The sequence below is a fragment of the Lithobates pipiens genome, unplaced genomic scaffold (genome assembly GCF_037356315.1).
Source record: "Lithobates pipiens isolate NorthernLeopardFrog02 unplaced genomic scaffold, aLitPip1_a1.2 Scaffold_13, whole genome shotgun sequence".
Lineage (NCBI taxonomy): Eukaryota > Metazoa > Chordata > Amphibia > Anura > Ranidae > Lithobates > Lithobates pipiens.
In genome coordinates, this window is record NW_027507718.1 from 145,085,763 (window position 1) to 145,102,256 (window position 16,494).

The window sequence follows — 16,494 nt, forward strand, 5'->3', positions numbered from 1 at the left end:
GGCTGCGAAGTTTTGCAGGCAGCTGTATAGTTGTATTTGAGTATGCAATATTTTTATTTTTTCCAGTTTTTTCGATAAAAACGCAGTGCCATTAGTTAATGCACTGTTGCATTACAATCCTCAGTTTTTGGTGCAGTTGTGGGTAGTCACTCCTGTTGAGGGTACCCTGGTTTTGTGGGGCATTCTTCTACACACTGTGGTTTTTTTGTGGGTAAAGTTTCACTAGTTCCCACTTGCCATGGTGGATGACGTTTTTTCATGCTGTTTTCCCACCCCTCGTTTGGCACTGCTTGGGGACGTCCCAATGACTAAGAGAGAAGCTGTGTCGGTCGGTGAATATAAAAGAAAATAGGATTTTTTGTACTCACCGTAAAATCCTTTTCTCTGTAATTCACTGACCGACACAGCACCCGCCCCTGCTTTTTTCTCTTTATGTTATACTGCTTGTTGACGTACTGATGACTTCATGGCAGGCTGGAGGGTTGTTACCTAAGGGACCGCCCCCTGGGTAGAAATGGAAAGTTCTGTGTGTTACATAACAAGTAATGCCTAGTATTCTCCTAAAGGTGGGCATAACAACACAACGGCTAAGAGAGGAGCTATGTCGGTCGGTGAATTACAGAGAAAAGGATTTTACAAAAAATCAAATTTTTTTTTTTTTCATTTTGTTATTGGATGTTTTATAGCATAAAGTAGAAAAATATTGTGTGTTTTTTTTCAAAATTGTCAGTCTTTTTTCATTCATTAAAAAATGCTTGATCAAATGCCATCAAAAGAAAACTTTATTTCTCCGGAAAAAAAAATGACATTAATTTTATTTGGGTACAGCATTGCATGACCAAAACAATGCAGTGCCGTATTGCAAAAAATGGCCTGGTCATGAAGGGGGTAAATCTTCCAGAGGTCAAGTGGTTAATATTAAAGCAGTATTAAACCCAAAACCAAAATGTAATGTTTTGCAGCTTACCAGTCCCTAAATGCGGTGGCTGCATTTATTTTCTGTTTGGGCTTTTTTTTATTTCCCCTGGAGTAAAATCAGAGACCGCTTTGGATAGCAGCATTGTCAATCTGGGTAGAGGGTAGTTACATAGTTAATAAGGTTGAATAAAGACACCAGTCCATCCAGTTCAACCTGAGTGAGTGTCTACAATTGTCCCTATCCCTGTACATTGTATACTCACATCAGTCCCTACCCTCAAGGAGCCCACAATCCAAGGTCATTCATATACTAGGGCCACTTTTGGACAGAAGCCAATTAACCTACTTGTATGTCTTTGGGGTGTGGGAGGAAACCAGAGTACCCGGAGGAAACCCACGCTAGGCGAGAGTGCTAATCATTACACCACTGTGCCGGTAGGGTTGGATGCAGTACAAATTTAGACTGGCTTTACTTTGTTAGTCAAGTCCAACTCCCATCTAACACTGCTTAAGTAGTTACAGCAGTTTTTTTCCTTTTTGAAATGAAGGTTTTACATAAATAAAAGCTGACAGTTGTAAGCACCCCTGTTGGTGGTAGCTGGTTTGTTTCAACACATTTACATCTTTGCTGGACAGTTTGGTCTGTTAATAATTAAATTGCTGGACAAATGAATAGGTAAACATAAAGATAAAAAGTGAAAAAAAAAAAAAAAAAAAAACGAACAAAGGCAGCAACAACATCTAAGAATTGGTATTTCATTTTGTTTTGGAGTTTATTGCGGCTTTAACCTCCATCAGCTGGTGACAGACATTGTGTGGAGATTTACAGGAGTCCGTAGACTAAATTACCATTTCACAAAAAGAAAACTTTAGGAATAATACAGGATAAAGTCTTAGGCCTGATTCACACTTATGCATTTTTAGTGCTTTTTGCAGATTTGCACTACAGTCCATTTAACATGGTTTCCTATGGAGCACATTCTGTAGTGCAAATCTGCAAAACGCAAAAAGCACTAAAATGCATAGGTGTAAATCCAGCCTTAGTGTATGTCTGGGGGAAAAAAAACATTCAGTTCCATCTCTGCAACATACCGTCTGTCCATTTATTTCCTTAACCACTTCGCGCCTGCGCTATAGCCGAACAAGACGGCTACAGCGCGGACACTACCTGCCGGGAGGGCGTCCCTGGACGTCCTCTTGATTACTTCCACAATGTGCGCTCCTGAGAGCGCGCATCGGGGAAGTTCTGTGTGGGGCGTGTCCTTTGGACACAGCCAATCACAGATTGCTGTAAACGGCCAATCACAGCGGCCGTTTACAGCGTGATCGGTGTGTCTAATGAGAGATGATCTCATATGAGATCATCTCTCAGCGCTGCTCTCCCTCCTCACACGCAGTCTCTGAGATAAATGGCTGCAGCGGTCGTAAGTAAAAAAAAAATACGTAAAATAAACTGCCATCTGCCCCCGCTGCCATCTGCCTCCGCTGCCATCTGTCTCCACTGCCACCTGTCCCCAGTGCCACCTGTCCCCAGTGCCATGTATAAGTGTCATCTGTCATCAGTGCCACATCATGCCACGTGTCATCAGTACCACATAGTGCCATCTGTCATCAGTGCCATATCAGTGTCACGTGTCATCAGTGCCACATATTAGTGCCATCTGTCATCAGTGCCACCTGTCATCAGTGCCACCTGTCAGCGTCACGTGCCATCTGTTATCAGTGTCACGTGTCATCAATGCCACGTATTAGTGCCACCTGTCATCAGTGCCATGTATTAGTGCCATCTGTCATCAGTGCCACGTATTAGTGCCACGTGTCATCAGTGCCACATATTAGTGCCATCTGTCACCATTGTCACGTGTCATCATTGCCCCGTATTATTGGCATCTGTCATCAGTGCCTTATCAGTGTCACATCTCATCAGTGCCACGTATAAGTGCCTCATCAGTGCCACGTGTCATTGTCCTGGTGCTCCATGGCCTTCAAAAGTGTAATGGGTAGTCAACAATTTAGATGTGTAATTTATGCTCCTAGAACACGTGACAGCACTCCCTGCATGTTGGGCCTCTCTAAGTGGCTAGGCTGTGGAAAAGTCCCACACATGTGGTATCGTAATACACAGGAGGAGTAGCAAAATTTATTTTGGGGTGTCATTTGTGGTATACACATGTCATGTGAGAGAAATAACCTATTACAATGACAATTTTGTGGAAAAAATTAAAAAAAAAATTAATAATCTTAATTTTTCAAAGAATTGTGGGAAAAAATTACAACATCAAAAAGCTCACCATGCCTCTTACTAAATACCTTGGAATGTCTACTTTCAAAAAGGGGTCATTTGGGGGGTATTTGTACTTTCCTGGCTTGTTCAGGTCACAAGAAGCGAGATAGGCCACCAGTACATCAGATGTGATCAATTTTGTATGATTCGCACCACAGCTTGTAGACTCTCTAACTTTCACAAAGACCAAATAATATCCACTAATTTGGGTTATTTTTACCAAAGATGTGTAGCTGTATATATTGTGGACAAAATGTATAATTTGCAGAATTTTTTCACAGAAAGAAAAATTAGTTTTTTTTTTAAATTTTCGGTCTTTTTTCAGTTATAGCGCAAAAAATAAAAAAACCAGAGGTGATCAAATACCACCAAAAGAAAGCTCTATTTATGGGAAAAAAGGACAAAAAATTAATTTGGATACAGTGTTGCATGACTGAGTAATTGTCATTCAAAATGTGAGAGCACCGAAATTTGAAAATTGGTCTGGGCAGGAAGGGGGTTTAAGTGCCCAGTAGGCAAGTGGTTAAAAGCACTGTATAACTGTGTAAGTATAGAAAAATACCTGTAGACCTGTCAGAAATCCAGTGTGTGCCTATTTCCCTGGATGTGTTGACAGCATTGTGTTATAGCTACACTAAAGTCTCCACATCCGTTGTCAGCCCTGCTTGCCAAACTGCAGAACTCTACCTACCAATCCCCATTTTTTTCAACGTGTATACATTGATTTCTTTCCAAAATAAAGAATGCTGCCGCCTTGACTCCCAGGAGCCTACCCACACAGGTAGTGTAGGAAAGGGTCTGTTGGCAGAGGTAGTTTTGGGGGTAATGTTTACATCAGTAGGAACTGAGCTGTTAGCAGCTGCCACTGTAAGAAGCCTAGTTATGTCACTGGGATTAATAAAAGCTGTTTCTCACCTTAGGAACAATGTCAAATAAACAAACAATGCTAGATATGCTCTATAGAGGGGCATTTGGGAAAAGCCTGGATAAACATTTTAATATCCCCAAAAAACATCATTTGAATATTAGTATAGCTATGGATGTTACTGATTACAAAGCACAGTTTATACCTTGTTTGTATGAATCCTTTGCTCCCCTTTAATTGAACACTAGCAGTAGAACCTGGTTGGCTCACACTTAACTGGTATTTATACTAGCTTTTTATAAAATACATTTAATGTTTAGGCCTGATGTCACTAATTAATGTGTATGTGTTTTACCTTTCTGTTATGGGCCTGTTTATTCAGTGCTAACTTTCCATTTCTTAAAGTGTTACTAAACCCACAACAGTAAACTTGGGCTGTATATGTAGTAAAGCATGCTTGTTATACTCACTGTGGAACCTAAGGGGTTAATCCTCCACATTGTGAAAAAAGGCTGATCTTACCTTCTCTTATCCTCCCCTTCTATTACTGTCTCCAATCCATCTCCAGATAGTACAGAGCCTCTGAAGTCTGCACATGCTCAGTTTAGTGTGTATTGCTAGAGAGTTTTTTTTTTCTTGGGAGGGTGCCTGTGATTAGAACAGGACCAATCAGCACTGCCCAGACAGAGGATCAGGGGTCTTGCAGCCTCATAAGACAGAGTAGAATGAAAACTCCTACAAGCTTTAACCAGACTCTGATAGAAGTCACAAGACTGCAATATACTACATGGTTACATAGGCAAGGTTGAAAAAAGACACAAGTCCATCAAGTCTAACCTTTGTATGTGATTATATGTCTGTATTACATTGTATATCCCTGTATGTTGTGGCCGTTCATGTGCTCATCTAATAATGTTTTTGAAATTGTCGAGGCTCCCTGCTGAAATAACTGCCCGTGGAAGAGAATTCCACCACATCCTAACTGCTCTTACAGTAAAGAACCCTCTACGCAGTTTAAGGTTAAACCGCTTTTCTTCCAATTTTAATGAATGGCCCCGTGTCTTAAATTCCCATTCGCAGAAAAATTATATCTCTATTGTGGGGTCACCAGTACGGTATTTGTACATTTAATTTAAAATATCTCCTCTCCAGAGAGAACATGTTCAGTGCTCATAACCTTTCCTCCTAACTAAGGTCCTCCAGTCCTTTTATTTGTTTTGTTGCCCTTCTCTGGACTCTCTCCAGTTCCAGCACATCCTTCCTGAGGACTGGTGCCCAGAACTGGACAGCATACTCTAGGTGCGGCCTGACCAGAGTCTTGTAGAGAGGGAGAATTATTGTTTTATTTCTGGAATTAATCCCCTTTTTAATGCATGCCAATATTCTGTTTGCTTTGTTAGCAGCAGCTTGGCATTGCATGCCATTGCTGAGCCTATCATCTACTAGGACTCACAGGTCCTTTTCCATCCTAGATTCCCCCAGAGGTTCTCCCCCCAGTGTATAGATTGCATTCATATTTTTGGCACCCAAATGCATTATTTTAAATTTTTGTACATTAAACCCCATTTGCTATATAGTTTCCCACCCCATTAATTTGTTCAGATCCTTTTGCAAGGTTTCCACATCTTGAAGAGAAGTTATTGCCCTGCTTAGCTTAGTATCGTCCACAAATAGAGAGATTGAACTGTTTATCCCATCCTCCAGGTCATTTATGATCGTTTACTGCTGATGAGAAATGGTATTTAGCAGTTTATATTTACAAAAATAATTGCATTTCCATGTTCTGTGTACTGTGGGAAAACAGATCTAGTGAATGTGGGGTCCTGGGTTTAGTAACACTTCAGCTCCAGGCCATTTTTTGTGATACAACTGTGTTAATGTAACTGACAATTGTGTGGTCATGGAAATAAAATTTGTCGCCCCCCCCCACTAGTAATGGTGGCAATTAGTGACTTATAACAGGACTGCAATATTGTGGCAGACATTCTGACACTTTTTGGGGACCAGTGACACTAATACAGTGATCAGTGTTAAAAAATATGCACTGTCACTGTACTAATGATACTGGTTGGAATGGAATTAACATTAGGGGCGATTAGAGGGTTAATTGTGTGCCTAGCCAGTGTTTGTAAACTGTGTGAGGTGCTTTTACTAGAGGAAGAGATGGAATTTATTCCCTGCGTTGCAGGTACACAAATTCCACCCCTTCTTACCTGTCAGAACAGCGACCTGCCTCTTTATCTCTTTCTCTCTGTGCCTGAAGACCAGGGGTTGCCGGGGTGGACACAGGGTGTCATGCACGCGCAGATCGGCTGTGATCTGGCACAGAGGTGACACCCTGTAACAGTAAAACTGCTATAGGGCGAACCTTAACTGGTTAAGGGGAAAAAAGCTTGTCTGAAACTGCCTGGCCCTCTTTGAAAAAGTAATTACCCTCTAAAACCCCTGCTGCATAACCCAAGTATACTTGAGCTTGAGGTCACAAACTGATGGCTGGACATTCCCCTTCAGGATTTTCTGGTAGAGCGCAGAATTCATGGTTCCATCAATTATGGCAAGTCACCCAGGTCCTGAAGCTGCAAAAGCAGCCTGAAGTAGAATAATAACGTATCGAACCAGGCAGGACTTCAGCAATGCAGGTCTATTAACAGCTGGTAACATACAGGTTTATGTTCAAAGTATTACAAGATACAGGTCTAATTTACACAGTTTCTTACAATGCAAGCATATTAGATATACAGTCAGGTCCATAAATATTGGGACATCAACACAATTCTAATCTTTTTGTCTATATACATCACCACAAAGGATTTGAAATGAAACAAACAAGATGTGCTTTAACTGCAGACTTTCAGATTTAATTTGAGGGTATTTACATACACATCAGGTGAACGGTGTAGGAATTACAACAGTTTGTATATGTGCCTCACACTTTTTAAGGGACCAAAAGTAATGGGACAATTGGCTGTTCAGCTGTTCCATGGCCAGGTGTGTGTTAATCCCTCATTATCCCATTTTCAAGGAGCAGATAAAAGGTCCAGAGTTCATTTCAAGTGTGCTATTTGCATTTGGAATCTGTTGCTGTCAACTCTCAATATGAGATTCAAAGAGCTGTCACTATCAGTGAAGCAAGCCATCATTAGGCTGAAAAAACAAAACAAACCCATCAGAGAGATAGCAAAAACATTAGGTGTGGCCAAATCAACTGTTTGGAACATCCTTAAAAAGAAAGAACACACCGGTGAGTTCAGCAACACCAAAAGACCCAGAAGACCATGGAAAACAACTGTGGTGGGTGACCGAAGAATTCTTTCCCTGGTGAAGAAAACACCCTTCACAACAGTTGGCCAGATCAAGAACACTCTCCAGGAGGTAGGTGTATGTGTGTCAAAGTCAACAATCAAGGGAAGACTTCACCAGAGTGAATACAGAGGGTTCACCACAAGATGTAAACCATTGGTGAGCCTCAAAAACAGGAAGGCCAGATTAGAGTTTGCCAAACAACATCTAAAAAAGCCTTCACAGTTCTGGAACAACATCCTATGGACAGATGAGACCAAGATCAACTTGTACCAGGGTGATGGGAAGAGAAGAGTATGGAGAAGGAAAGGAACTGCTCATGATCCAAAGCATACCACCTCATCAGTGAAGCATGGTGGTGGTAATGTCATGGCGTGGGCATGTATGGCTGCCAATGGAACTGGTTCTCTTGTATTTATTGATGATGTGACTGCTGATAAGAGCAGCAGGATGAATTCTGAAGTGTTTCGGGCAATATTATCTGCTCATATTCAGCAAAATGCTTGAGAACTCATTGGACTGTGCTTCACAGTGCAGATGGACAATGACCCGAAGCATACTGCGAAAGCAACCAAAGAGTTTTTTAAGGGAAAGAAGTGGAATGTTATGCAATGGCCAAGTCAATCACCTGACCTGAATCCGATTGAGCATGCATTTCACTTGCTGAAGACAAAACTGAAGGCAGAATGCCCCAAGATCAAGCAGAAACTGAAGACAGTTGCAGTAGAGGCCTTGCAGAGCATCATCAGGGATGAAACCCAGTGCCTGGTGATGTCTATGCATTCCAGACTTCAGGCTGTAATTGACTGCAAAGGATTTGCAACCAAGTATTAAAAAGTGAAAGTTTGATGGATGATTGTTAATCTGTCCCATTACTTTTGGTCCCTTAAAAAGTGTGAGGCACATATACAAACTGTTGTAATTCCTATACCGTTCACCTTATTTGGATGTAAATACCCTCAAATTAAAGCTGAAAGTCTGCAGTTAAGGCGCATCTTGTTAGTTTCATTTCAAATCCATTGTGGTGGTGTATAGAGCCAAAAATATTAGAATTGTGTCGATGTCCCAATATTTATGGACCTGATTGTAGGTATTCTTATCCTCTAAATTGAAACAATTGTGAATGTTTCTCACCTTGAACCAGAATGGTTCTTTTCTGCCAATTCTTGATAACCCGTCACCTGATAGGGACCAGTTGGTCGACCAGTGTTCCAGTCCCCTCACAGAGTTCTGGGTTCCAGCTCGACCAAGTTCATGAGGGAAATTCACCTGAGACCACACTCTGGAACAAGTTAAGAAGTTATCATAGCTGAGCTATGAGTAAGCACTCCTGGTAGTGTGAAACACGTTAGCTATTGTTGCTTTGCTGTGACCCACTTTTGTGTGATTCTGCTTCATGAATAAAAGGCATTTGAATTTGTCTTGGAGTGTGGCCGTCCAGAGTTCTTCAATTATTCCTCCTTGTCCAGATAATACAGATTTATGACTTTGGGAGAATGAACTTTAAATAACCCCACCAAATGTGTTTATATGTGTAAGAGCCCTTTCACTCCGAGCCGCCCCGGCGTCAGTGGTAAAGTGGTGCTATTTTTAGCGCTGCTTTACCGTCGTTTTAGCGGTGCTATTCGGCTGCTAGCGGGGTGGTTTTAATATTGATTTCAATGGGGAGCAGTGGAGGAATTCACCACTCCAAAGAAGCTGCTGGCAGGCTTTCACACTGGAGTGAATGGAGCAGCTGTTTTAGGGTGTTTTTCAGGTGCTATTTTTAACGCTATAGTGCCTGCAAAACGCTCCAGTGTGAAAGGGGTCTTATTGTTTCTCACTATACAATTCTATGTTCATGTATACATATATGATTTCACAAAAAAATACTGTATTATCTACATAATAAACACATATATATATATATATATATATATATATATATATATATATATATATGTGTATACATACATATACAGTATCTCACAAAAGTGAGTACACTCCTCACATTTTTGTAAATATTTTATTATATCTTTTCACATGACAACACTGAAGAAATTAGACTTTGCTACAATGAAAAGTAGTGAGTGTACAGCTTGTATAACAGTGTAAATTTTCTGTCCCCTCAAAATTCCTCAACACACAGCCACGTGTACTGCGACATACTGAAGCAGAGCATGATCCCCTCCCCTCAGAGACTGGGATGCAGGGCAGTATTCCAACATAACGACCACAAACACACCTCCAAGACAACCACTGCCTTTCTAAAGAAGCTGAGGGTAAAGATGATGGACTGGCCAAGCATGTCTCCAGACCAAAATCCTATGGAGCATCCTCAAATGGGAGGTGGAGGAGTGCAAGGTCTCTAACATCCACCAGCTCTGTGATGTCATCATGGAGGTGTGGAAGAGGACTCCAGTGGCAACCTGTGAAGCTCTGGTGAACTCCATGTCCAAGAGGGTTAAGGCAGTGCTGGAAAATAATGGTGGCCACACAAAATATTGACCCTTTGAGCCCAATTTGGACATTTTCACTTAGAGGTGTACTCCCTTTTGTTGCCAGCAAAGACTTGGGGCCCCCAGGCCCTATATACTCAGAACAGCAGTATACAGGCGGTGAAAACAAGATGGGGACTGTGTAGGTTTCTTGTGTTAAGTAGAATCTGTTTGTAATTTTGAACTGGTACATTTTTAAAGTTTAGCTTTAAAAATGCCATCCGTCTTTTTTCCTGTCTCCTTCCATTTGCAAGTAGGAGAGGTTTGTAAGTTGGATGTTTGAAAGTAGGGGCCTGCCCTATATGCTCTGCAGAAATTTGGTCCTAAGGCATTGATGTTGCCACAACACTGTAAGCCCTCAAAGTGACTCTTGGTGGGCGCTGGAAAGCCCTGCTGTGAACTATTATATCAAGAATTGTAATTTCATGCCATTGTTGAACAGAGGTAGAAAAATTGGACCTTTGGTGGTTGTGGTGGTGCTGGTGCCACAACACTGTAAATCCTCAGTTACTCTGGGGGGGGGGGGGGGGTGCTGGAACGGGCCCTGCTGTGAAATATTATATCAAGAATTGTAATTACATGCACCTGTTAAACAGGGGCTGAAAAATTGGGTCTTAGGCACTGGTGCCACTACACCGCCCAGAACCAAAAATGTTCACCCAAGCTATCAGCATGATCATTGAGGAGGAAGAGGATAGTAAGTCAGCATCAGCATAGGCAGTCTTGAAGAGATGTGACATTTAAAAAAATAATTATTTGGTTTACATCAGCGTCAGGTGCTTGGCAGCTGGTGGTGATCCAAGACTGATTCATTTTTATGAAGGTCAGTCGATCAGCCGAGTCGGTGGACAGGCGCACCCTGTGATCGGTTACAAAGCTTCCAGCAGCACTGAATGTGCGTTCCAAAAGAACGCTGGAAGCAGGACAGGCCCAATTGTAGCTCAATTGCATACTGTGCAAGCTCTGGCCAGTGATCCATCCTCGAGACCCAGTAACTCAGAGGATTTTCGGTGGGAAAGGTGTCCAAGTCTGACCTTGCCCCTAGGTATTCCTGCACCATGTAAATCAAACGCTGACGATGGTTGCTGGAACTGATCACACCTTGGGGCTGCGGACTAAAAAATCGTCTGAACGCATTGGTCAGACAGCCACCTTCTCCACCAATCCTTCTGTGACTGACCGAAGCCTCAGCAACACGTTGTCCAGGACCAGGTATTTGTAACATCCCAGTCTCTGGGAACGCGTTGCACAGACCTTTCTGCAAGGCCTCCTGGAGATGTCTCATCCTCTGCTCCCTCTGCGACGGCAAGATAAGGTCCGCAACCTTACCCTTGTACCGTGGATCAAGGAGAGTTGCTAGCCAGTAATGATCCCTCTCCTTGATCCACTGAATACGAGGATCCTTCCGCAGGCTTTGCAGGATCAGGGAGGCCATGCGGCCTAGGTTAGCTGAGGCATTTGGTCCAGAATCCTCTGGGTCACTAAGGACGACATGATTCGCAGCCACCTCCTCCCAGCCACGTACAAGTCCACAGGTTTCTTGGGACTGTAAATCATCCCTAAAAGACAGCTGCTGATGCTGAGTGCCAGGCTCCACCTCCATGCTGACACAATCCTCCTCCTCCTCCTCTTCCTGTGTGATCAGAGGGACAGCAGGTGCTCGACTCGAACACCCAGCTCATCCCTACTCACTACTTTACATTGTAGCAAAGTGTAATTTCTTCAGTGGTGTCACATGAAAATATATAATAAAATATTTACAAAAATGTGAGGGGTGTACTCCCTTTTGTGAGATACTGTACATATACACACACACACACACACACACACATCAGTGTTATCCCATTCATTGTATTTTAACAGTTTTAAAGAGGAAGTAAACCCTGATGGGTTTACTTCCTCTTTCATTCCCTGCAAAGGCAAAGCATAATGGACTACTATGCATCGCATAGTAGCCCATTATGTGTCACTTACCTGACACAGGAGCCAGCGATGTCACCGCTGTCCCCTGTAGTCCGGCGCATCCATCTTTTCGGTGGGGTCTCGCAGCTCCGCCGCTGTCATTTGGCGGAGCTGCGATGACGTCACTCCCGCGCATGCGCACGGGAGCCGACACTCCATTGTTGGAAATGCCGCGCTCAGTGCGCCTGCGCGCCGCTGTCTACGGCGCATGCACCGTAGACAGCGGTGCCTGTCTTCGGGCAAATATCTCCTAAACTGTATAGGTTTAGGAGATATTTCTTGGACCTACAGGTAAGCCTTAATCTAGGCTTGCCTGTAGGTCAAAGTGGTTTGTAAGGGTTTACAACCACTTTAATGAGGGCACAAGCAGACCTTTGTTTGACCCTGTCAAACTTAATGTACTGTACATAACTTTCCCATATTCCACATAACTATTTCTAAACCACTTGTATAAGGGCAGCATGGTGGTGTAGTGGTTAGCACTTTCACCTAGCAGCAATAGGGTTGCTGGTTCAAATCCCAACCACGACACTATCTGCCTGGAGTTTGCATGTTCTCCCTGTGTCTGCGTGGGTTTCCTATGGGTACTCCGGTTTCCTCCCGCACTCCAAAGACATGCTGGTAGGTTAATTAGACCCTGTCCAAAACAAAAAAAAATTGGCCATAATATGTGTATGTGTATGTCAATGTTGTAAGTGTGTCGGGACTCTACAGATTAAAGGACCTTTAACCTGTAGAGTTAAATAGCTGCAGAAAAGCGCCCTGAGGCGATTCAGTTCGTATAGGTAGCGCTATACAAGTCATTCATTCAAGATGTTCTTATCTTATCTCTGTGATTTATCTGCTGTCACATGTTTTATTTTCTAATTAACGCTTACCTAAAAACTAAGAATGAACTATCCTAATGAACTTTCATCCAGTAAACTATTTATAAAAAGTATGAGAAAGAAGCAGAGAGGTCATCTAAAGTTCAGCATTTAAAATGAAGTCTTTCTAAACCTATGGAAAACATAGTATACATTATTAAAGATTAATAACTATTTCTTTACTTATTGAATAACAATATTGATAAAACCACTACTATATAATAATAATAATGACAATATCAATAATAATATGAATAACATAAAATATATATTGGTTAATATGAAATTCTACTACATGCCCCAGACCATCACACTACCACCACTTTTGACTGTTGGTATGATGTTCTTTTTATGATGTGCTGTGTTTGTTTTTGGCCAAATGTATGGGAACGCCCACCTTCCAAAAAGTTAAACTTTTGTCTCATCAGTCCACGGAACATTTGCCAAAAAATCTTGGGGATAATCAGGATGTTTTTTGGCATATGTGACCAGCCTTTGTATGTTTTGGCCAGCAGTGTCTTTCACCTTGGAACTCTGCCATGCATACCAGTTTTCCCATTATGCTAGGTTCACACATGTCCGGTGTGAATTTCCCCTCCATTTTCACTGCAAATTTCATAAGCAGCTGTTCAGCTGTGATTTAGATGCAATTCAGATGGGAATTTTTAGAGCCGGCGGCCGCTGGCATCTTTGATATTAGCTGGTTAAGGAGCAGGCCGGAAAGCCGGCTGCTGCATCCTTAACAACGGATGTCTCATCAGCTGTCAAAGGGATTTCCTGCTGACAGCTGAATGTAACAAAAAAACATTGCGGGCAATAAAAAAAAATCATTAAAAAAACAGCATGCCCCCCCCCAATCCATACCAGACCAGGGTCTGATATGAATTTTGAGGGGAAACCCCACACCAATGTAAAGAAAAAATGGCATGGGGTCCCCCTCAAAATCCATACCAGACCCTTATACAAGCAGGTCAGGATAGAGGGGGCGAGTGAGCCCCCCCGAACCATAACAGGCCACATGCCTTCAACATGGGGGGGGTGCTTTGGAATGGGAGGGCTAAGCACCTTGTCTCCATGTTGAATGGGACAAGGATCTCTTTCCCCATAACTCTGGCGGGTGGTTGTGGGGGTTTGCGGACAGTGGGTGGACGGAATTTGGAAGCCTCCTTTAACAAGGGGGCCCCCAGATCCCTCACACCCATGTGAATGAGTAGTGCGGTTCAAAATGGAGCCTTCATGTTGAATCATGAGCACTGACCTTAAAGTGATTGTAAACAGTCACCTTGGAAAACAACCTATTCAGTTTAAAATAGAAATGAAATTCAAAACATTTGTGACTAGATATTAAAAAAATATATATTTTTTACTTCTTTTTTTTTAAAATAAATTATCACATTGCCTCTGTTCTCAGCTGCATAAGAGCTGGATGGAGGAGAAGCAGCAACACGCTGAGTTAGTCAGTGAATGGCTGTGCAGTGGGGGGGTGTCAGGACAAGCCTGATCATTGGAGGAGAGTACACTGAGTTCTCAGCATAGCTAAAGAACTGACCACGGTGTGCTCTCCGGCTTAGTGTGGTCAGTTTTTAATAGGAAAGCAAGGGGACTAGCTGGAACACCAGGGATTTCATATAAAGGAAGCAATACAAATAGAATAGGATACTTTCTCATACAAGTACATGGTACAGCAGGCACATTTCAGGAATATAAAATGTTGAGGTAACAGATGCTTTAACTGAGGCAAGTGAGGCCTGCGGTTCTTTCGATTTTGTTCTGGGTCCTTTTACGACCTCCTGGATGAGTCGTCGTCGTGCTCTTGGAGTAATTTTGGTAGGCCAGTCTCTCCTGGGAAGGTTCACCACTGTTCCATGTTTTCTCTATTTGTGGATAATGGCTTTCACCGTGGTTTGCTGGAGTCCCAAAGTCTTAAAAATGGCTTTGTAACCCATTCCAGACTGATACATGTCAATTACTTTTTCTCATCTGTGCTTGAATTTCTTTAGCTCACAGCATGATGTGTTCCTTTTTGAGATGTTTTAGTGTGCTTCACTTTCAGACAGCTTCTATTTATGCAATTTCTCGATTCAACAGGTCTGCATGTGGCAAGTGAAATTTTAACTCATGCACAATTTAGCAAGGGCAGGGGGGGCAATTACGGTTTCACATAGGGCCAGACAGGTTTCAGGAAAGGGGCACTGTATCAAGCCATTGGTTGGTTTGTTCCTTTTATCTTTTGAAGCTTTAAAATTTCTAGAAAACCCTTTTGGCCTCTTGCGCACGATAATCCCGTTTGAGCATTTACTTTTTCCGATATTTTTTATTATTTTTTTTGTATGTATTTGCATGCACTTGCATTTTTTTGTTCTGCACAATATGTAAATGGATATTTGCACACATTTTGTGCGCAATGGTGCCAACTTGCGCACATGAAGTGTAAATTACTGACCAAGAAATCACGGCTCTTGTTTACATGCATAGGCATATTACAATTAATGGGCTGTTTTTTAGCTCAGAAAAAAAAGCTGTACTGAGCTTTTTCAAACTGTAGTAGTGTAGCAAAATCCTATCCGTTTAAATGGTCCCTGATCACATCTGAGCATTTTGTAGCCTGAAGAAAATGCCTGAAGCTCAAAAAAGTACATGAGCTTCTTTTTGGGCAGATTACAGGAGTTTTTCTGCTTTTTACATTGATGACCTTTTGACCTGTGCAAAATCGCTGTAAAAACGCACAACTTTCTGCGTAAAAACTAAATGCTCAGGTGTGAATGCAGCCTAAGAGATATTTATCTTGTATTTTTCATTTTAACCAAAGCTGTAACTTTTTTTTTTTTTTATCTTTTCTAGTGAGCTGATCCAATTGGTTTATGCTAATAGAGCCTGCAATGTGTGGTTTAAGATATAGTAGCATCTTTTGTCTGCCTAAATGTTTTTCTGATTATAATAATTGCACTTTATTATGATTTTGCGCCTGTTTTTTGATACAGAATATTTCTTGTTGTTTTCACAACTACTGCATCCATTATAGCATGGGAGGTATTCCAGCTGTCAGTGGAAGAGGGGAACGTCTGTTACTGTACATAGGAATTATTGACATATTGCAGTCATTCAGGTATATCAATACCTTTATTTACCATTTACCTATAAGTAATTTGTGTTTTGCATGTTTCCATACCTCAGCAGAATTTGAGATCCTACATTTATTAGTAGTGTGGTTTTTATGATAACATGGCACCATTGTTCTGTAATAAAAGTGGCAACTGATCACACACAGGATGCCGACTCAATGAGGTTAATTTACTTAAGAATAAGAAGAAGCAATAAATGTTAGACTCCTAATTGCACCTAATTGAAACAACTAAGATTTTGACTAAACGCGGTCCCTAGCCACTTAAGGACTAGCCTCATTTTGAAATTTTGCTGTTTACATGTTTAAAACAGTTTTATTTGCTAGAAAATTACTTAGAACCCCCAAACATTATATATTATTTTTTTTCTAACACCCTAGAGAATAAAATGGCAGTCAGTGCAATACTTTTTTTACACCATATTTGCGCAGCGGTCTTACAAGCGCACTTTTTTTTTGGAAAAGATTCACTTTTTTGAATAAAAAATAAGACAACAGTAAAGTTGGTCCAATTTTTTTTTAAATTGTGAAAGATAATGTTATGCCGAGTAAATTGATACCCAACATGTCACACTTCAAAATTGCGCCCACTAGTGGAATGGCATCAAACTTTTACCCTCTAAAATCTCCATAGTCGATGTTTAAAAAATTCTACAGGTTGAATGTTTTGTGTTACAGAGGAGGTCTAGCGCTAGAATTAT

General features: G+C 41.6%; 1 protein-coding gene across 5 annotated transcripts in view; it reads left to right on the forward strand.

Annotated features, from left to right (window-relative positions):
- The window catches only part of PIP5K1C (phosphatidylinositol-4-phosphate 5-kinase type 1 gamma), a 561,428-nt gene that overhangs the window by 296,713 nt on the left and 248,221 nt on the right, over positions 1 to 16,494 (forward strand). For all 5 annotated transcript variants that reach the window (XR_013272204.1, XM_077475680.1, XM_077475681.1 and 2 more), the window contains one exon: positions 15,695 to 15,778. Coding sequence is in view for 4 of the 5 variants with exons in the window: in XM_077475680.1 (XP_077331806.1) it covers positions 15,695 to 15,778 (84 nt within the window). In the remaining variant the exon portion in view is untranslated. The remainder of the gene's footprint in view (positions 1 to 15,694; positions 15,779 to 16,494) is intronic.